Source organism: Sphaeramia orbicularis, unplaced genomic scaffold, assembly GCF_902148855.1.
Source record: "Sphaeramia orbicularis unplaced genomic scaffold, fSphaOr1.1, whole genome shotgun sequence".
Lineage (NCBI taxonomy): Eukaryota > Metazoa > Chordata > Actinopteri > Kurtiformes > Apogonidae > Sphaeramia > Sphaeramia orbicularis.
The window spans coordinates 94,116-117,150 of record NW_021941654.1 but is presented as its reverse complement, the minus strand read 5'-3'; the positions used below and the strand labels follow the sequence as shown (position 1 = coordinate 117,150).

The window sequence follows — 23,035 nt, the reverse complement described above, 5'->3', positions numbered from 1 at the left end:
AACAGGATGAACAAATGTGGACAAAAAAAATTAAAAATACTCAATGAACAAAAATATTAACAAAAATAAGAAATGTGCTAAAAGGAATAAATAAAAATCAAGTGATAATGCTGACCAAAAATTAGTAAAAAAAAAAAAAAAAGAAAATCAACTCTAAGAATTGACCCAAACTTAAGAAAAAAAAAAAAAGAAGTAAAAATCAACAATATTATAAACCAAAAGGACAAAAAAATGAACAAACAGGTCGAATAAATAAAATGAACAAAATAATAAATGAACAAAATAAATTCTCATACTTGAAAAGTCCAAACAATGTCTTCTGTTCGAATAAAATATATGATAAAATAATCAATAAATTAAATCAATCAATAAATAAGATGACTCAAACCACATGAGCCAGATAACACAGTCATATAATGGATGGAGGAGTGCAGATAATGTGTAGATGTTCTAATTAACCTGGTTTTAAATGGGCTTATTATTGGATGGAGGAGTGCAGATAATGTGTAGATGTTCTAATTAACCTGGTTTTAAATGGGCTTATTATTGGATGGAGGAGTGCAGATAATGTGTAGATGTTCTAATTAACCTGGTTTTAAATGGGCTTATTATTGGATGGAGGAGTGCAGATAATGTGTAGATGTTCTAATTAACCTGGTTTTAAATGGGCTTATTATTGGATGGAGGAGTGCAGATAATGTGTAGATGTTCTAATTAACCTGGTTTTAAATGGGCTTATTATTTTAATATCAAGTACAACTGTCAATCTCCCGCCTCGGCCCCGCCTCCTCTGTGAAGACAACCAAACAGTGGCTTTAGCTCCGCCTTCTGTATCCTCCACAGCAGGACAGACAGTGTCCTGCATCCAATCAGAGCCCGGGACGCGGAAGCAACAGTCAGTCCCAGCCAATGGCAGGTGTCGGGAGGCGGAGCCTGGTGTGTTGTCTCCTCGGTGGAGGTGCGTTCTTCGGGCAGTTGTGAGTCAGCGGACACTTGGACTGGAACTGGAGCCAGAACTGGGATTAAAAGCTTTCACAGACCTTTCCCACACAGCTGCTCGTCTGCTATGGTCCCCTCCTGCTCCTGAAGTAAGTCCTGATCCGCCTGGTCGGGCCCGGGTCGCCGTGTCCGCCTGCTTGTGTCCCATTAGCTAACAGCAGCTCCAGCAGAAGGAGGCTGTTGTTTGTGTCCCAGAGCTAATGCTAATGCTGTCAGCCACACTAGTGTTACTAGTGTTACTAGTGTTAGAGGAAAACAGCACTGTTCTGGTACTGAGATCAGCTTCTGTGGCGGATTTACATCAGCTGGGAATAACTGAATCCAAAGTGTAAGGGTTGTTTAGCTGTGGGAGTTAGCAGAGTTAGCATGTGCAGCTGCTGTTTTGAATGTGACTCACATGTGGCTTTGACATGGATGGAAGTGGTCCTGTGGAACAGCAGAGCAGATCCAGACACAAACACACCAGATCATCCTCAAACTGAAGAAAACCTTCACAACAGACACACAAACACACCAGATCATCCTCAAACTGAAGAAAACCTTCACAACAGACACACAAACACACCAGATCATCCTCAAACTGAAGAAAACCTCCACAACAGAAACACAAACACACCAGATCATCCTCAAACTGAAGAAAACCTCCACAACAGACACACAAACACACCAGATCATCCTCACACTGAAGAAAACCTTCACAACAGACACACAAACACACCAGATCATCCTCAAACTGAAGAAAACCTTCACAACAGACACACAAACACACCAGATCATCCTCAAACTGAAGAAAACCTTTACAACAGAAACACAAACACACCAGATCATCCTCAAACTGAAGAAAACCTTCACAACAGACACACAAACACACCAGATCATCCTCAAACTGAAGAAAACCTCCACAACAGACACACAAACACACCAGATCATCCTCAAACTGAAGAAAACCTTCACAACAGACACACAAACACACCAGATCATCCTCAAACTGAAGAAAACCTTTACAACAGAAACACAAACACACCAGATCATCCTCAAACTGAAGAAAACCTTCACAACAGACACACAAACACACCAGATCATCCTCAAACTGAAGAAAACCTTCACAACAGACACACAAACACACCAGATCATCCTCAAACTGAAGAAAACCTCCACAACAGACACACAAACACACCAGATCATCCTCAAACTGAAGAAAACCTTCACAACAGACACACAAACACACCAGATCATCCTCAAACTGAAGAAAACCTTCACAACAGACACACAAACACACCAGATCATCCTCAAACTGAAGAAAACCTCCACAACAGACACACAAACACACCAGATCATCCTCAAACTGAAGAAAACCTTCACAGCAGACACACAAACACACCAGATCATCCTCAAACTGAAGAAAACCTTCACAACAGACACACAAACACACCAGATCATCCTCAAACTGAAGAAAACCTTCACAACAGACACACAAACACACCAGATCATCCTCAAACTGAAGAAAACCTCCACAACAGACACACAAACACACCAGATCATCCTCAAACTGAAGAAAACCTCCACAACAGACACACAAACACACCAGATCATCCTCAAACTGAAGAAAACCTCCACAACAGACACACAAACACACCAGATCATCCTCAAACTGAAGAAAACCTTCACAACAGACACACAAACACACCAGATCATCCTCAAACTGAAGAAAACCTCCACAACAGACACACAAACACACCAGATCATCCTCAAACTGAAGAAAACCTTTACAACAGACACACAAACACACCAGATCATCCTCAAACTGAAGAAAACCTCCACAACAGACACACAAACACACCAGATCATCCTCAAACTGAAGAAAACCTTCACAACAGACACACAAACACACCAGATCATCCTCAAACTGAAGAAAACCTCCACAGCAGACACACAAACACACCAGATCATCCTCAAACTGAAGAAAACCTTCACAACAGACACACAAACACACCAGATCATCCTCAAACTGAAGAAAACCTTTACAACAGACACACAAACACACCAGATCATCCTCAAACTGAAGAAAACCTTCACAGCAGACACACAAACACACCAGATCATCCTCAAACTGAAGAAAACCTTCACAACAGACACACAAACACACCAGATCATCCTCAAACTGAAGAAAACCTTCACAACAGACACACAAACACACCAGATCATCCTCAAACTGAAGAAAACCTCCACAACAGACACACAAACACACCAGATCATCCTCAAACTGAAGAAAACCTTCACAACAGACACACAAACACACCAGATCATCCTCAAACCGAAGAAAACCTCCACAACAGACACACAAACACACCAGATCATCCTCAAACTGAAGAAAACCTTTACAACAGAAACACAAACACACCAGATCATCCTCAAACTGAAGAAAACCTTCACAACAGACACACAAACACACCAGATCATCCTCAAACTGAAGAAAACCTCCACAACAGACACACAAACACACCAGATCATCCTCAAACTGAAGAAAACCTCCACAACAGACACACAAACACACCAGATCATCCTCAAACTGAAGAAAACCTCCACAACAGACACACAAACACACCAGATCATCCTCAAACTGAAGAAAACCTTCACAACAGACACACAAACACACCAGATCATCCTCAAACTGAAGAAAACCTTCACAACAGACACACAAACACACCAGATCATCCTCAAACTGAAGAAAACCTTCACAACAGACACACAAACACACCAGATCATCCTCAAACTGAAGAAAACCTCCACAACAGACACACAAACACACCAGATCATCCTCAAACTGAAGAAAACCTCCACAACAGACACACAAACACACCAGATCATCCTCAAACTGAAGAAAACCTTCACAACAGACACACAAACACACCAGATCATCCTCAAACTGAAGAAAACCTCCACAACAGAAACACAAACACACCAGATCATCCTCAAACTGAAGAAAACCTTCACAGCAGACACACAAACACACCAGATCATCCTCAAACTGAAGAAAACCTTTACAACAGACACACAAACACACCAGATCATCCTCAAACTGAAGAAAACCTCCACAACAGAAACACAAACACACCAGATCATCCTCAAACTGAAGAAAACCTCCACAACAGACACACAAACACACCAGATCATCCTCAAACTGAAGAAAACCTCCACAACAGACACACAAACACACCAGATCATCCTCAAACTGAAGAAAACCTTCACAGCAGACACACAAACACACCAGATCATCCTCAAACTGAAGAAAACCTTCACAGCAGACACACAAACACACCAGATCATCCTCAAACTGAAGAAAACCTTCACAACAGACACACAAACACACCAGATCATCCTCAAACTGAAGAAAACCTTTACAACAGACACACAAACACACCAGATCATCCTCAAACTGAAGAAAACCTTCACAGCAGACACACAAACACACCAGATCATCCTCAAACTGAAGAAAACCTCCACAACAGACACACAAACACACCAGATCATCCTCAAACTGAAGAAAACCTTCACAACAGACACACAAACACACCAGATCATCCTCAAACTGAAGAAAACCTTCACAACAGACACACAAACACACCAGATCATCCTCAAACTGAAGAAAACCTTCACAGCAGACACACAAACACACCAGATCATCCTCAAACTGAAGAAAACCTTCACAGCAGACACACAAACACACCAGATCATCCTCAAACTGAAGAAAACCTTCACAGCAGACACACAAACACACCAGATCATCCTCAAACTGAAGAAAACCTCCACAGCAGAACAACAGAAACACACCAGATCATCCTCAAACTGAAGAAAACCTTCACAGCAGACACACAAACACACCAGATCATCCTCAAACTGAAGAAAACCTCCACAACAGACACACAAACACACCAGATCATCCTCAAACTGAAGAAAACCTTCACAGCAGAACAACAGAAACACGCTCTGAAGAGCTCCTCCATCCACTAACACTGGACTCTCAAGTGTTTCACTGGTCATTTTTTTACATTTTGGTGAAAATTTTATTCATAAATGTTATTTTTTTTATATTTATTCATGTTGTGGGTCTTCTTTCCTTCATCTAGTTTATTTTGGCTGCTTTTGTTGATCAATTTGATCATTTTGTTCATGTGTCTTTGTTCATGTCATTCATAACTTTATTCATTTTTAATCCTCTTTGGTGATGTTTAAGTTCACAGTGTTCAAGTTGTTATTCATTTTTGTTTACTGTATTAATTTTTCCTCATCTTTCTTTATATATATATTTTTTTTAACATTTTGCTTATTTTATCTGAGTTTTATTCATTTCTATTCATTTGTTCATACTTTTCTGGATTTGTTTCATATTTTTGATATGACCTCTGTTCATTTATGTTCTTTTTTCATATTCATTAATTTTTCTTTCTTTCTTTCTTTCTTTCTTTCTTTCTTTCTTTCTTTCTTTCTTGACATTTTTGGTCATTTTTTCTGTCTTGTGATGGTTTTGTTCTCTTTCGTCCCCTTTTGGTAATAATTTTGTTCACTTTGCTCATATATTTTATACATTTTTGTTCATTTTTTCTGCCACTTTTGTTGATAATCTTGTTTATTTTTGACAGGGCAGATGCTGCAGTTCAGGCGTCAGGAGTCATTTCTAGATGTTTTTGTGAACGAGGGAAAGTGATGATGTGATGAAAACTGTACTGATGGAATATTTACAGACATTTGGAAGTTCAGTTATGTGTTACAGCAGTGAGGAGGATTTCAACTGATTAATGAATGAGTTATTGGCTTTTTCCTGATCCAAACTAACATGTTGGCCTTTAGTTTAGACTCTGATTTCATCTGTGGTTTTTAGTTTAGACTCTGATTTCATCTGTGGTTTAGTTTAGACTCTGATTTCATCTGTGGTTTAGTTTAGACTCTGATTTCATCTGTGGTTTAGTTTAGACTCTGATTTCATCTGTGGTTTTTAGTTTAGACTCTGATTTCATCTGTGGTTTAGTTTAGACTCTGATTTCATCTGTGGTTTTGTTTAGACTCTGATTTTGTCTGTGGTTTTTAGTTTAGACTCTGATTTCATCTGTGGTTTAGTTTAGACTCTGATTTCGTCTGTGGTTTAGTTTAGACTCTGATTTCGTCTGTGGTTTAGTTTAGACTCTGATTTCATCTGTGGTTTAGTTTAGACTCTGATTTCGTCTGTGGTTTAGTTTGGACTCTGATTTCATCTGTGGTTTAGTTTAGACTCTGATTTTGTCTGTGGTTTAGTGTAGACTCTGATTTCATCTGTGGTTTTGTTTAGACTCTGATTTTGTCTGTGGTTTAGTTTAGACTCTGATTTCGTCTGTGGTTTAGTTTAGACTCTGATTTCGTCTGTGGTTTAGTTTAGACTCTGATTTTGTCTGTGGTTTAGTGTAGACTCTGATTTCATCTGTGGTTTAGTTTAGACTCTGATTTCGTCTGTGGTTTAGTTTAGACTCTGATTTCATCTGTGGTTTTGTTTAGACTCTGATTTCGTCTGTGGTTTAGTTTAGACTCTGATTTCGTCTGTGGTTTAGTTTAGACTCTGATTTCGTCTGTGGTTTAGTTTAGACTCTGATTTCGTCTGTGGTTTAGTTTAGACTCTGATTTCATCTGTGGTTTAGTTTACTAGTTTACTCTCAGCCTCTCGTTGCTCTCTCTCTCTCTCTCTCTCTCTCTCTCTCTCTCCTGTCGTCCTCTTCATCCTCAGCGTTGCTTTGTTGTCAGTTTCCTTGGAGACAAATGAACCAGGGGAAAGTGTCAGTTATTTCCTCCGTTCCCTGGAGACAAAGCGAGTTTGTCCTTTTGTGTTTAACCCCGGCGTGTTTCAGATGTTCACGGCGTCCTGAAGTCATGTTGGGATTATTTCAGACAGAGCTGTGATTGACACTTGAAGTCGACTTCCCTGGTTACTGAGTGAAACGCACAGATTCCTCATGTAGACGTGAATCTGAAACCAACATTTTCCCCCAGTCCGTCTCTCCATAAATCCAAAATATGTGCAGAAAACAGAGGCCGTGTTTCTTTGGGTCCATTTGTGTAATTAGATCAGACCAAATCCTCCTTAATCTGGACCTTTAAAACGCAGCCTTTTGTGGTTATGTAAGCACAGGTTGATTGTTATTCTGCGATTTGAATTCTGATTATTACGACACAGTGCCATTCTCAGCTTGTTCACGACTTCCGAAAACTGTCGCCCTGGTTTGGAGAAACACGACCACAGTCCACGACCTGGATCACAGTTTACTCGAACAAACTGGATCAGGTTTTCCTCTGATTTTCTCTGATTTCTGTTTGAGCTGCAGTGATTAATTCATGACTTGTCAGTTACTGAATCAAACAACAACTATGATGATTATTGATGATAATTTTATGGAAAAAAAGGTGTATGAATATATTTGGTAGTGGTTCTAACGTTTAAAGTTTATTATTATTGATTTTGGGGATTGATTATTATGTTTTTATAATATTTCATAAACTAAACGGTTAACTGATTCATCAAATCAGTGTCATCAGTAACTCCAATAATGATGTTTTATGTAGTCGTGTCTGACTAGGAACTGCATTTTTTTTTTCATCCTTTTGGACCAGTGTTGTTGAATCTTTCTTCAGTATCTGTCAAAACCCTGAAACATCTCAGCTCATGGATGAATAAACTCATAAAGACCTCTGGGGACCAGAACCATCTACTGATTAAAAGTGTTTAAGAACTTCTGAACAACTAAACCTATCGACACGCTGAGTTATTTCAGGCAAAATACAGTTCTTCATCTTTTCATGGTCATCAGATATGACCATATTTGGACGTTCAGAGGCTCCGTAGTTACCATGGAAACACCGTCATCTTCTCCAACATTGATTCTCCAGTCAAACCCATGGAGTTGGATCAGTGACAGTGGATGGACACACTGGGGTTATGTTCAGTTTATCATATATTCACTGAAAAAGACACTTTTTCTTCAGTTTTCTCTGTTTTTGATTTAATAACCATCAACTTTAATCCGGGGTTTTATGAACATCTACATGCTCAGTGAATTAAATATAGATATAAATATATTAAATACCTGATTTTCACGGACAAAACTGCAAAACGAGTGGTTCCAGGTACAACAAACCCCGCCCCTTTCACATATTGTATCTTATTTTGGCGTGGATCCAGCTGATGTCATCATGTCCATGCATGCGCTGATGTCATATCAGTGACCTCTGTATATGTGCCAAGTTTGAAGTAAACTGGAACAAATTGGATGTTTTTGTAGACGTGAAATTTTGCCCACTATAAGTAAATGGGAGGAAAAAAAGACTTAGAAAATTCCTAAAAATGTGAACTTTGACCTACTTTTCCCAAAGTGTAATGACATCTGTTCTGGGTCACTGGTACTCTAAATCTGTAAACCCAGTTTGGTCTGAATTCAACCAATGGTTTTGCTGCTAGAGTGTTAACAGACAAACCAAACCAAAGACAAAAGGCCGTGTCTTCCCTTTGGTGGTGGTGGTGGTGGTGGGGGTCATAAACAATTATAATAAAGGCTGATAAATCACTTAAGGAAGGTTAAATATAGAGAACAAATCATTTGGGAACTGACACAGAAGTAGAACTGGGTCTTTATGGGTTAATCACTGGTTCATATTAATTACAGATTGTGGCGTTTAATAATGAGCCTAACTGTTTTTCCTGTTGCAGCCACAGACTCACATGACCTCATTTCATGTTTTATAAACTCTGTAAATGAACTCCTGACTCCTAGAACCTGTGCTGAACGACTGTGAAAGCCCCGCTCTGTCTGACTGTCTGTCTGTGTTCCAGGTGTGGACAGGATGCACCCCACCCGCAGCCCCGCCTCCATCTCCGCCGGCGTCCCCGGAGACGCCCTGGACCTCAGCCTATCGGGATCTCAGCTGACCATGTCCAAGAGGCCGAGCAGCGCGTCGCCCGGGAAGTGCTTCGCCCGCTCGGTGTCGGTGTCGGTGGCCGGAGAAAGCCGAGCCAAACGCAACACACTGGTGAGGACACGAAGTGTAGTGGACGTCCAGGACGTCCACCACCACGTCCACACACACAGAACCCTGAAGGACTGACAGCAGAACAGGCCCAGATTTAGTTATGTTGTTTTTGTAATAAAAATGTCATAAAATGCCTTTTTTTTTTGCCAATTGTTTGGCGCCATTTTTCATGAAGAACTGAACTTTCAATATGTGTCCATTAATTATCATTATCCTACTATAATGGACGTTCTGTGTCCGGCGTGTGTTTGTCCAACACGTGTCCCCATGTTGCAGCACAGGAGGGTGCTATCATACAATGGCACCACGGGTACAATGCTGCTAGTTATATATAATAAATGCTTAAAACCGTGTGTTATAGTAAAAAATATGAAACGGACTTGAATTTTTTTTAAATTATATTTTGTAAAAACAACTCTAAAGGTGCAGAACGAAACTATATGACATTATTGAAATAAACTTTCAACTATTTTCCATGTGGTCAAACATTTTAGTTTGTCTAGATCAGTGGTTCTCAACGTTTTTTGAACAAACGCCCCCTCAGGGCAGCAGTAGCCTTCTGCCCCCCCCCACCCAAAATAGTTTGAATTCACCGCTAAAAACTCGCTGAACACTGATAAAAGTAACAAAAATCTTCCATCTCTCTCTCACTGACTGCACTCTGCTGCTCTGTGCCCTGCCCACTTCCACCCCTCCCCCTCCACCAGTGCAGACCTCCACTCTAATGTGTTGTAGACCAACAGAGAGAACCCGGTCTCAGATAAAAGGTGGTGTTTGAATGTGGCCAACAGTGTAAACGGTTCAGTGGATACAGTCTGTGAATGAAGGCGGATGACAACACACACTCCTCACAGTTCTGACAAATATGGAAAAGGAGAAGAAACCCAGAAAGTTTAGAGAAATGCGTGCAGAGAATTCCACCTCAGCAGGAACACGACGTCCTGAAGCTCCTGTGTCTTGTCTGGGTGAACTGCTCCGACTTGTACGTGAAAACTAATGAGGCTGTAAACCCGCTTCCTCTGCAGAGCGACGCCGCGCTGGGCAGCAGCCGCTCCATCAAGAACCTGAGGAGGTCCAACAGCACCACGCAGGTGAACCAGGCCGCCAATGCCAGGTACACACACACACACACACACACACACACACACACACACACACACACGTTCTGCTGCATGTCCTCAGTATGAGTGTTTACATGCACTGTGTCAAACCTGAGGCACCATCACAACACCTTTAATATGGGAACCTTTAGCTGGAATCAGGGGTTAAAGGGTTCACATGTGAACCTTTAGCTGGAATCAGGGGTTAAAGGGTTCACATGTGAACCTTTAGCTGGAATCAGGGGTTAAAGGGTTCACATGTGAACCTTTAGCTGGAATCAGGGGTTAAAGGGTTCACATGTGAACCTTTAGCTGGAATCAGGGGTTAAAGGGTTCACATGTGAACCTTTAACTGGAATCAGGGGTTAAAGGGTTCACATGTGAACCTTTAGCTGGAATCAGGGGTTAAAGGGTTCACATGTGAACCTTTAGCTGGAATCAGGGGTTAAAGGGTTCACATGTGAACCTTTAACTGGAATCAGGGGTTAAAGGGTTCACATGTGAACCTTTAGCTGGAATCAGGGGTTAAAGGGTTCACATGTGAACCTTTAACTGGAATCAGGGGTTAAAGGGTTCACATGTGAACCTTTAGCTGGAATCAGGGGTTAAAGGGTTCACATGTGAACCTTTAGCTGGAATCAGGGGTTAAAGGGTTCACATGTGAACCTTTAACTGGAATCAGGGGTTAAAGGGTTCACATGTGAACCTTTAGCTGGAATCAGGGGTTAAAGGGTTCACATGTGAACCTTTAGCTGGAATCAGGGGTTAAAGGGTTCACATGTGAACCTTTAGCTGGAATCAGGGGTTAAAGGGTTCACATGTGAACCTTTAGCTGGAATCAGGGGTTTAAAGGGTTCACATGTGAACCTTTAGCTGGAATCAGGGGTTAAAGGGTTCACATGTGAACCTTTAGCTGGAATCAGGGGTTAAAGGGTTCACATGTGAACCTTTAACTGGAATCAGGGGTTAAAGGGTTCACATGTGAACCTTTAGCTGGAATCAGGGGTTAAAGGGTTCACATGTGAACCTTTAGCTGGAATCAGGGGTTAAAGGGTTCACATGTGAACCTTTAGCTGGAATCAGGGGTTAAAGGGTTCACATGTGAACCTTTAGCTGGAATCAGGGGTTAAAGGGTTCACATGTGAACCTTTAACTGGAATCAGGGGTTAAAGGGTTCACATGTGAACCTTTAGCTGGAATCAGGGGTTAAAGGGTTCACATGTGAACCTTTAACTGGAATCAGGGGTTAAAGGGTTCACATGTGAACCTTTAGCTGGAATCAGGGGTTAAAGGGTTCACATGTGAACCTTTAGCTGGAATCAGGGGTTAAAGGGTTCACATGTGAACCTTTAGCTGGAATCAGGGGTTAAAGGGTTAAATGAATCTACGTCCATTTCAGATGCGTCAGATTCAGGGTTTCCTCAGACACACTGATGCCCAGAGGACGTGAAAACACAGGAACAGTATTCATAGGATGGAAGTATTTTAATGCCCGGACTGTTCAGTTCAGCTGTCAATCACATATTTAACCCCTTCCTGTCCAAAAGCAGAGACCTCCTCAACAGCAGGATGAAGGGAACGATGGATTTTATGAGCCATGATTCGACCTGTCATGAATATGTGTAATGACTTCACTTCAGAATGATACGAACCATCTGTTTTCACACAAGTAAAACTGTGTGAATCCGACAGAAAACATTTTCTGTTTTCTGGGGGGGTGGGGGGACGACACAGATCTGTCTTGGTGGAGGTCTGCGCTCTGAGTGCTTTTCTTATTATTTAATGCAATTATTTTCATGACAATTGACGTTAATTAAACTCAGTGTGGTGACAGCCTCCATTCTGCAGCGTCAGTGTCATAGTTTATTAAAGATTCCATGTTGTCAGAGTAGGTCTGGTTCAGATCAGGAGGATGAGTTTAATCGTAATCACAGCCCAAAAGCCCAGAAACCCCCCAAGAATGTTTGTTATTTATCAAAGGAATGAAACTCAGGAATGAACGCTGTAAAAAATGACTGAAGTGGTTTAAAGTCACAACACACAAACAGCTGATGTCTGTTCAGATCTCAGACACTGGCTGGTGTTTGTGCTCAGCGTGGTAGTGTCAGTGGTGGATCTCATCTGGACGTGGGGGGGGTGTTGGTGGAGTTCCCACTACATGGAACCAGCTCAGCTCTGCTCGGCTCGGGTCGACTCGGTATTCCTGGAGAGCGTTTCCATTACAAGACACTACCCACTTCACAGTACCTGGTCGTCATAGTGATGCAGCGCGTCACTTCCATGTCGTCTGTTCAGAGTTGCCGATAAACTCGCTCGTTGCGTGTTGTCTCGTCTGAATTTTTACGTCGGCCACCAAAGACTGAATGTCCTGGACCGACCCTGGTGTAGTTTTGGGCTGTTCTCATGTGGGTTAATGTACCGCTGTATTTACTGTCCACTTCTGCATCTGTTTTGTGTAAAACGGCGGGTCACAGAGAAAACTGTCGGTGGTCTGCAGTGTGGACACGTCACAGTTTAGTACCTGGTCCCCAGTCCTGGAACTGCAGCGGAGGTGATACCAAAAAGGTAGTACCGGGTACCAGATTCCAGGTCCTTTTTTGTAATGGAAACGCAAAAAAGGCGGAGTGGAGTGGAGCGGATACCACGCAGTGGAAACAGGGCGTCTGTGAACCTGTTGGTCCTGGTCCCCGTCTGTGAACCTGTTGGTCCCTGGTCCCCGTCGGTGAACCTGTTGGTCCTGGTCCCCGTCTGTGAACCTGTTGGTCCTGGTCCCCGTCGGTGAACCTGTTGGTCCTGGTCCCCGTCTGTGAACCTGTTGGTCCTGGTCCCCGTCGGTGAACCTGTTGGTCCTGGTCCCGTCGGTGAACCTGGTCCCGTCGGTGTCTTTAAACCTCTGTGGACTCGGTAACAGCTGGCAGCCCTGAAGCCTCTGTTCAGACAAAAGGAGCTCTGCCACCTCATCCTGCACCATAAAGACAGGAGGGGGGGGGCGGCGGCTGCTGCTGGGGTCACAGGGAGGGGGAGGGGCAGGACAACAGGGGTCAGGTTACACCCCCCCACCCCCCGGTCCACCATTAAGAGCCAGTGAAAGGAGCAGAAGTGTGTGCACGGTCTGGCCTATTGTCCAGCAGCTGCCTCTGAATCAGTGGGGGGGCTTTAAATCTAAAGACAGTGGAAATACCCCCCCCCCCTCCACATATCCTCCTCCCCCCTCCAGACTGGGGGTGTGTAGGGGCATTTCAACTGCCTTTAAATCCATGCATCACTATGAGAGAAAAGAGCAGGAATGTGCCTCCTTTTCATTGGACCAGCTGCTTTCAGACCCCCCCCCCCCGCCCCCCCCCCCCCCCCCCCCCATCTCTGACATCTGTCCCTGTGATGTGACAGATGGACGGCCGGCCCACACATCCACATATGAAGCCGTGTCTTTCCATGGAATCCGTGTTGGGATTCCCCTGCAGACGGTCAGCTGCTGCTGGTGGACTGATGAGGGCCCAGCTGTCGGACGGAAGCCCACCACCCAGAACCCATTCAGATGGCGCCGTTTATGGCCGTATGTCGACCCACGGAGGAGAACACACAGAACTGATACCAGACAGAGAAGGACTGAGCTGACCTGAAGAAAACTGCAGTGAGACGATACACAAGTGTTGGGAAGATCAGCTGTTTAATTCACACACGTGCATCTGGCCTCGATCCAGACCAGGGGGGTCAAACATAGGGTCTGTGAGCCAAAACCAGGTCCAGTCTGGCCTCGATCCAGACCAGGGGGGTCAAACATAGGGTCTGTGGGCCAAAACCAGGTCCAGTCTGGCCTCGATCCAGACCAGGGGGGTCAAACATAGGGTCTGTGGGCCAAAACCAGGTCCAGTCTGGCCCCGATCCAGACCAGGGGGGTCAAACATAGGGTCTGTGGGCCAAAACCAGGTCCAGTCTGGCCTCGATCCAGACCAGGGGGGTCAAACATAGGGTCTGTGGGCCAAAACCAGGTCCAGTCTGGCCTCGATCCAGACCAGGGGGGTCAAACATAGGGTCTGTGGGCCAAAACCAGGTCCAGTCTGGCCTCGATCCAGACCAGGGGGGTCAAACATAGGGTCTGTGGGCCAAAACCAGGTCCAGTCTGGCCCCGATCCAGACCAGGGGGGTCAAACATAGGGTCTGTGGGCCAAAACCAGGTCCAGTCTGGCCCCGATCCAGACCAGGGGGGTCAAACATAGGGTCTGTGGGCCAAACCCAGGTCCAGTCTGGCCCCGATCCAGACCAGGGGGGTCAAACATAGGGTCTGTGGGCCAAACCCAGGTCCAGTCTGGCCTCGATCCAGACCAGGGGGGTCAAACATAGGGTCTGTGGGCCAAACCCAGGTCCAGTCTGGCCCCGATCCAGACCAGGGGGGTCAAACATAGGGTCTGTGGGCCAAAACCAGGTCCAGTCTGGCCTCGATCCAGACCAGGGGGGTCAAACATAGGGTCTGTGGGCCAAAACCAGGTCCAGTCTGGCCTCGATCCAGACCAGGGGGGTCAAACATAGGGTCTGTGGGCCAAACCCAGGTCCAGTCTGGCCTCGATCCAGACCAGGGGGGTCAAACATAGGGTCTGTGGGCCAAACCCAGGTCCAGTCTGGCCTCGATCCAGACCAGGGGGGTCAAACATAGGGTCTGTGGGCCAAAACCAGGTCCAGTCTGGCCTCGATCCAGACCAGGGGGGTCAAACATAGGGTCTGTGGGCCAAACCCAGGTCCAGTCTGGCCTCGATCCAGACCAGGGGGGGCAAACATAGGGTCTGTGGGCCAAACCCAGGTCCAGTCTGGCCCCGATCCAGACCAGGGGGGTCAAACATAGGGTCTGTGGGCCAAACCCAGGTCCAGTCTGGCCTCGATCCAGACCAGGGGGGTCAAACATAGGGTCTGTGGGCCAAACCCAGGTCCAGTCTGGCCTCGATCCAGACCAGGGGGGTCAAACATAGGGTCTGTGGGCCAAAACCAGGTCCAGTCTGGCCCCGATCCAGACCAGGGGGGTCAAACATAGGGTCTGTGGGCCAAAACCAGGTCCAGTCTGGCCTCGATCCAGACCAGGGGGGTCAAACATAGGGTCTGTGGGCCAAAACCAGGTCCAGTCTGGCCTCGATCCAGACCAGGGGGGTCAAACATAGGGTCTGTGGGCCAAACCCAGGTCCAGTCTGGCCTCGATCCAGACCAGGGGGGTCAAACATAGGGTCTGTGGGCCAAAACCAGGTCCAGTCTGGCCTCGATCCAGACCAGGGGGGTCAAACATAGGGTCTGTGGGCCAAACCCAGGTCCAGTCTGGCCCCGATCCAGACCAGGGGGGTCAAACATAGGGTCTGTGGGCCAAAACCAGGTCCAGTCTGGCCTCGATCCAGACCAGGGGAGTCAAACATAGGGTCTGTGGGCCAAAACCAGGTCCAGTCTGGCCTCGATCCAGACCAGGGGGGTCAAACATAGGGTCTGTGGGCCAAACCCAGGTCCAGTCTGGCCCCGATCCAGACCAGGGGGGTCAAACATAGGGTCTGTGGGCCAAACCCAGGTCCAGTCTGGCCTCGATCCAGACCAGGGGGGTCAAACATAGGGTCTGTGGGCCAAAACCAGGTCCAGTCTGGCCTCGATCCAGACCAGGGGGGTCAAACATAGGGTCTGTGGGCCAAAACCAGGTCCAGTCTGGCCCCGATCCAGACCAGGGGGGTCAAACATAGGGTCTGTGGGCCAAAACCAGGTCCAGTCTGGCCTCGATCCAGACCAGGGGGGTCAAACATAGGGTCTGTGGGCCAAACCCAGGTCCAGTCTGGCCTCGATCCAGACCAGGGGGGTCAAACATAGGGTCTGTGGGCCAAACCCAGGTCCAGTCTGGCCCCGATCCAGACCAGGGGGGTCAAACATAGGGTCTGTGGGCCAAAACCAGGTCCAGTCTGGCCTCGATCCAGACCAGGGGGGTCAAACATAGGGTCTGTGGGCCAAAACCAGGTCCAGTCTGGCCTCGATCCAGACCAGGGGGGTCAAACATAGGGTCTGTGGGCCAAAACCAGGTCCAGTCTGGCCCCGATCCAGACCAGGGGGGTCAAACATAGGGTCTGTGGGCCAAAACCAGGTCCAGTCTGGCCTCGATCCAGACCAGGGGGGTCAAACATAGGGTCTGTGGGCCAAACCCAGGTCCAGTCTGGCCTCGATCCAGACCAGGGGGGTCAAACATAGGGTCTGTGGGCCAAACCCAGGTCCAGTCTGGCCCCGATCCAGACCAGGGGGGTCAAACATAGGGTCTGTGGGCCAAAACCAGGTCCAGTCTGGCCTCGATCCAGACCAGGGGGGTCAAACATAGGGTCTGTGGGCCAAAACCAGGTCCAGTCTGGCCTCGATCCAGACCAGGGGGGTCAAACATAGGGTCTGTGGGCCAAAACCAGGTCCAGTCTGGCCCCGATCCAGACCAGGGGGGTCAAACATAGGGTCTGTGGGCCAAAACCAGGTCCAGTCTGGCCTCGATCCAGACCAGGGGGGTCAAACATAGGGTCTGTGGGCCAAAACCAGGTCCAGTCTGGCCCCGATCCAGACCAGGGGGGTCAAACATAGGGTCTGTGGGCCAAAACCAGGTCCAGTCTGGCCTCGATCCAGACCAGGGGGGTCAAACATAGGGTCTGTGGGCCAAACCCAGGTCCAGTCTGGCCCCGATCCAGACCAGGGGGGGCAAACATAGGGTCTGTGGGCCAAACCCAGGTCCAGTCTGGCCTCGATCCAGACCAGGGGGGTCAAACATAGGGTCTGTGGGCCAAAACCAGGTCCAGTCTGGCCCCGATCCAGACCAGGGGGGTCAAACATAGGGTCTGTGGGCCAAAACCAGGTCCAGTCTGGCCTCGATCCAGACCAGGGGGGTCAAACATAGGGTCTGTGGGCCAAACCCAGGTCCAGTCTGGCCTCGATCCAGACCAGGGGGGTCAAACATAGGGTCTGTGGGCCAAAACCAGGTCCAGTCTGGCCTCGATCCAGACCAGGGGGGTCAAACATAGGGTCTGTGGGCCAAACCCAGGTCCAGTCTGGCCCCGATCCAGACCAGGGGGGTCAAACATAGGGTCTGTGGGCCAAAACCAGGTCCAGTCTGGCCTCGATCCAGACCAGGGGAGTCAAACATAGGGTCTGTGGGCCAAAACCAGGTCCAGTCTGGCCTCGATCCAGACCAGGGGGGTCAAACATAGGGTCTGTGGGCCAAACCCAGGTCCAGTCTGGCCCCGATCCAGACCAGGGGGGTCAAACATAGGGTCTGTGGGCCAAACCCAGGTCCAGTCTGGCCTCGATCCAGACCAGGGGGGTCAAACATAGGGTCTGTGGGCCAAAACCAGGTCCAGTCTGGCCTCGATCCAGACCAGGGGGGTCAAACATAGGGTCTGTGGGCCAAAACCAGGTCCAGTCTGGCCCCGATCCAGACCAGGGGGGTCAAACATAGGGTCTGTGGGCCAAAACCAGGTCCAGTCTGGCCTCGATCCAGACCAGGGGGGTCAAACATAGGGTCTGTGGGCCAAACCCAGGTCCAGTCTGGCCCCGATCCAGACCAGGGGGGTCAAACATAGGGTCTGTGGGCCAAACCCAGGTCCAGTCTGGCCTCGATCCAGACCAGGGGGGTCAAACATAGGGTCTGTGGGCCAAAACCAGGTCCAGTCTGGCCTCGATCCAGACCAGGGGGGTCAAACATAGGGTCTGTGGGCCAAACCCAGGTCCAGTCTGGCCTCGATCCAGACCAGGGGGGTCAAACATAGGGTCTGTGGGCCAAACCCAGGTCCAGTCTGGCCCCGATCCAGACCAGGGGGGTCAAACATAGGGTCTGTGGGCCAAACCCAGGTCCAGTCTGGCCTCGATCCAGACCAGGGGGGTCAAACATAGGGTCTGTGGGCCAAACCCAGGTCCAGTCTGGCCCCGATCCAGACCAGGGGGGTCAAACATAGGGTCTGTGGGCCAAACCCAGGTCCAGTCTGGCCCCGATCCAGACCAGGGGGGTCAAACATAGGGTCTGTGGGCCAAACCCAGGTCCAGTCTGGCCTCGATCCAGACCAGGGGGGTCAAACATAGGGTCTGTGGGCCAAAACCAGGTCCAGTCTGGCCCCGATCCAGACCAGGGGGGTCAAACATAGGGTCTGTGGGCCAAACCCAGGTCCAGTCTGGCCCCGATCCAGACCAGGGGGGTCAAACATAGGGTCTGTGGGCCAAAACCAGGTCCAGTCTGGCCTCGATCCAGACCAGGGGGGTCAAACATAGGGTCTGTGGGCCAAACCCAGGTCCAGTCTGGCCTCGATCCAGACCAGGGGGGTCAAACATAGGGTCTGTGGGCCAAAACCAGGTCCAGTCTGGCCTCGATCCAGACCAGGGGGGTCAAACATAGGGTCTGTGGGCCAAACCCAGGTCCAGTCTGGCTCTTGGAGTGAATTTGTGAAGTCCAACAGTTCCACTGCAGATCGGAACAGTCAGACGTCAGAATCATTTGAGTTCAGGTTCCACATTCAGACCAGTGGGATCTACAGTGGGTCAGACCAGTAAAATAAAAACAGAATAACCCATAAATACAGACAACTAAAAACACTGTCTTTATATTTCAGTGTAAAAAAGCTAAGTTATATAAAATGTTATATTTACAAGCTTAGCTTTAACATAAATGTGAATAAGCTGAACAAATATGACCATAAAATGTCTTCATACAGTTCAGTGTAATTGTTCCAATATTCTGCCTTTAATTAAATGTTTGTTGTGTTTGTAGATCCACTGGGATCTGTTCGCTATAATGAACATGTGGAAGTGATAAACTGAGAATATCAGTAAAATTACAGAGTTGTGTTCAGAAATGTCAGGTTGTACACTCTTTAAAGTATGGTTTGTGGATGTAAAGGTTGTGGTGGTTCTCACTGGACTGGTGTGGCCTGTTTTCGGTGGTACTGGGCTGAATGTGGAACCTTTAGTATAAAACACCTGTGACGTGCCCGTTCCACACAGGTGAGTTTCAGCTTCCTGGTCAGTTTTGTTTGTGGTGTCACAGATACTAGAGCTTCCTCTGAAGTGGTTGGACCTGTTGGTGCAGAGCTGCCGTAGCTGTGAAGACACCGTGTCACAGAAATGAACGGAACTCACAGGGATCAAAACTAAGGAGGCACAATCTGGAGGAACACATTCATCATTAGTTATTTGACTTTATTGATAGATTAATGTTTAATTGATAAGAGCGGTTTTTCTGAGAACCTGAATTTCTCTTTCGATAGGGTCTATAAGAATAAACACTAAATGTTCTTTCTGTACTTCATGAAAAAATCCTGTCATCTTCCTTCATGATTGATTTGTTGAACCATTGGATACAGAACAGACAATGACATTTAAGGAGCAGGACTAAAGAAATTCAACAGACAATTTAAATAAAATAAATGGACCATTGGATACAGAACAGACAATGACATTTAAGGAGCAGGACTAAAGAAATTCAACAGACAATTCAAAAAAAATAAGTGGACCTGAAGAGGGCAGTTTAGAACAAACGGGCATTTCTGACTTTGCATCACTGACATGATGGAGCCGGACTTCAGCGGAGATGACGCCATGGAAAAAGGCAATTAACCGACAATTAATAATTTAATTGAGCAAATTCTTTTTTTTTTTTTTTTCTTTTTCGCTTGGAAAGACATTTTACAACAGGCAACTAAGCACATTTGTATACCATGTCTGAAAAAATCAGCAATGTGTGAAATTTAACACACACGTTACACACAAGTTGTGTTGAAAAACCAAACCAAAGACAACTGTTGGTAAAGTAAGTATCCCCCTTTTTTTGTTATATTTTGTTAATCATACTTTAGAACAAACAGATGTGACATTTTGCCCTTATTTTCCTTGTTTGTATTCCAAAACCCACCCAGGTGTCAGTCCCAGTACAGTCCCCCTTCAGTTTGAACTGGTTCAGTCCAGTCCATGTCCACCACACTTGTGCATGTGTGCTGTTGTCCTTCTGGAGGACAGGACACTTCCTCCATCCCACAGCTTTCACACATGGTTTGTAATCAGTCTTGGTGTTGTGGTGCATGTGGTTGGAGCCGCTTCCTCCTCAGAGCGTTTTATGTCGAGCAAATTCTAATCGACAGTTCATTGATAGTCGATTAACTGTTGACAGCCCTGATCAGAGCTGTTGGTGAAGTGGCTTCAGTTTGTGGTCTCGGTCAGTTTTGGGTTTGTGCCGCTCACTCGCTCCAGGCGTCACTTTGTGAAAGTGCGTCCCTGGGCCGTCGCTGTCAGAATAACTTCAGTGTCTCCCTCCTCCTTTGACTGAGTAAGTGTGTCCTTCAGGTTCAGGGCTGTTTTTGTGGACAGACGGCCTCCCAATATGCACCGCATCTGGACGTCGTTACCGCGGTTACACCGACGGCGTTTCTCCGACACGACTGAAACACTGTGCTCTGAACCGTAACAGAACCACTTTTCCTAAACTCGGTCAGTATTTCTGTGGGTTCTGGCTTCATGTCTCTTTTCAAACGCTTAGTTGGATCATTTAGAGCTGAATGATAGAAAATAATGTGATCACAGTAAAAACTAGAAGCACTCGGAGAGCGCAGACCTCCGCCAAGGCTGATCAGTGGCCCCCCCCCGTGGGCCCCCCCACGCCAAGGAGGTTATGTTTTTGCCAGGGTTTGTTTGTTTGTTTGTCTCTTTGTTTGTTTGTCTGTCCGTTAGTGTGCAACATAACTCAAAAAGTTAAGGACAGATTTTGATGAAATTTTCAGGGTTTGTTGGAAATGGGCCCCCCCGTGGGCCCCCCCACCCCCGATCACCACCAAAATTTAATCATTTCTTCCTTATCCCATTTCCAACAAACCCTGAAAATTTCATCCAAATCTGTCCATAACTTTTTGAGTTATGTTGCACACTAACGGACAGACAAACAGACAAACAAACAAACCCTGGCAAAAACAGAACCTCCTTGGCGGAGGTAATAAAAGAGTTGATATTGGTGATTATCACAACAAATCTGAAATGGATACTTCTTAAAGGCTGGCTTTTGGTTCTGGATGAAAATTAGAAGCTTTTTTTTTTAAGGTCAAATGTATTTCTTTGGCACATTTAAAACAATGCTTAGTACCCAAAGGACTTTACAAAGATCTGATAAAAGTAGTGAAATCAGTGACGTCAGTGCAGAATCAGTCACATCTTTTAAATCTCCTTAAAACCCTTTTTTGTCGACTTCACTTTGAGTGATGCTGTTTCTTTTTAATGTTTGAATATTTAATTTTGCTCTGGTTTGACATACATGATGTTCTTTTCTTCCATTCCATCAGTTTTACATGGATTTGACGGCATCATGTGACGTACTGTCTGCCCTGTCTGCTTCGATACATTCACATTTATTTGCAGTGTCATGTTTTCCAGTTTGCTGTACATATCTGTTACTGTGTTGTGCTGTTTTCTGTTTTAGTGTTTTTGCTCACGTCTTGTTTTTTTTTTTTTTTTTTTTTTTTAATTCCATTGTATACTGCTGGTGTGTCCTTCTGCTTTGTCTGTCAGTTTTTAAAGTTTACTTGGTATTTTTATTTCACTGTTTTTGATTGTACAGCTGCTTTTATGTCTTTTTAATCTAGTCTTGTATTTTAGTCTATCATTGTGCTTTTTATTCTTCTTTATGACACTGTTTTAATTGTTCAGCTGTTTCATGTCTGTAATTTATTCTTGTATTTTTCTTTTATTTTTCCCCTGTAAGTCGCTTTGGAAAAAAGCGTCTGCAGAATGCAAAAATGTTCATCTAATTTAATGTTAAAGGTGCTATATAAATAAAAGTTATTATTATTTTTATCATTAAAAATAAGGATAAGATATGGTAAAGCTGATAAAAAATAAACCACACATGAATAGGATAAACAGCATCTAAAACACACCAGAAGATGAAACAACGCAGTCCCACACTTGTGTTCAGTCAGACAGGTGCTTCTGGAAAAGACACTTGTGTGCTTTGAACTGTGTATTTTCTGAGGTCCCACATGTCAGAGTAGACTTTGGTCTGCATCATGAACAGGAAACACTGGCCGTTCTGTCGAACATCTGCTCTAGTTCTGATGGGTCACCGGCTCAGATCAGAACTCTGCCAGCTGATCCGTTACTGTGACTGACATTCCAGCTTTAACACCCGTGTGCAGTGTTGGATTTGGTGTCTAACCTCATCCTAACCTGTGCCTGGCCGCTTTCTGTTTTGTCCAGTCCGGACCATGGTGACGACTACCTGGCTCTGTTCGACAGCAGCTCAGACGGACGCAGGAAACTGGCCAGTCTGAGTAAAGCCTCCCCGGACAGAACCACATGGAACATTCTGGTACGTGTGTCCCGTCCTGTTAGAAACTGGGCATTTTACTGGAAGAGCGGCGGCGTGGGGCTGAGTAGTACAGCGTCCAGCTAAATGAGGCCTGTTTGTGTTTGCTTTGTTTGAACCTGTTCAGGACGACCAGCCCAGGGCGTTGGCCGTGGCGTCCAGCTCCAGGAGCGCCGGCAGCGTGGACTCACCCACCGGCCTCAAGAAGAGGGAGCTGGGATTCTCCCTGGCAGCCACGTTTACCGCCAACAACAGGTGGGCAACGACACTGTGGAGTGACTCTGACTCTAACCAAAAGACTCTGACTCTAGCCAAAAGACTCTGACTCTAACCAAAAGACTCTGACTCTAACCAAAAGACTCTGACTCTAGCCAAAAGACTCTGACTCTAACCAAAAGACTCTGACTCACTGTGGAAAGACTGACCCTCTGTAAAGACTCTGACTCTCAGATAAAGACTCTGACTCTCAGGTAAAGACTCTGACTCCCAGGTAAAGACTCTGACTCTTTGTACAGACTCAGACTCTCCTTACAGACTCTGACTCTCCTTACAGACTGTGACTCTCCGTACA

At 46.3% G+C, this 23,035-nt stretch overlaps 1 protein-coding gene across 1 annotated transcript in view; it reads left to right on the top strand.

Moving 5' to 3' along the window:
* The first annotated feature begins 179 nt into the window (after positions 1 to 179).
* LOC115416721 (centrosomal protein of 131 kDa-like) overlaps positions 180 to 23,035 on the top strand; it is a 67,530-nt gene continuing 44,674 nt past the window's right edge. Inside the window, 6 exon segments of the mRNA XM_030130566.1 lie at positions 180 to 1,088; positions 8,849 to 9,045; positions 10,071 to 10,159; positions 11,693 to 11,695; positions 22,353 to 22,467; positions 22,592 to 22,719. Coding sequence (XP_029986426.1) covers positions 8,860 to 9,045; positions 10,071 to 10,159; positions 11,693 to 11,695; positions 22,353 to 22,467; positions 22,592 to 22,719 — 521 coding nt within the window. The 5' untranslated portion in view covers positions 180 to 1,088; positions 8,849 to 8,859.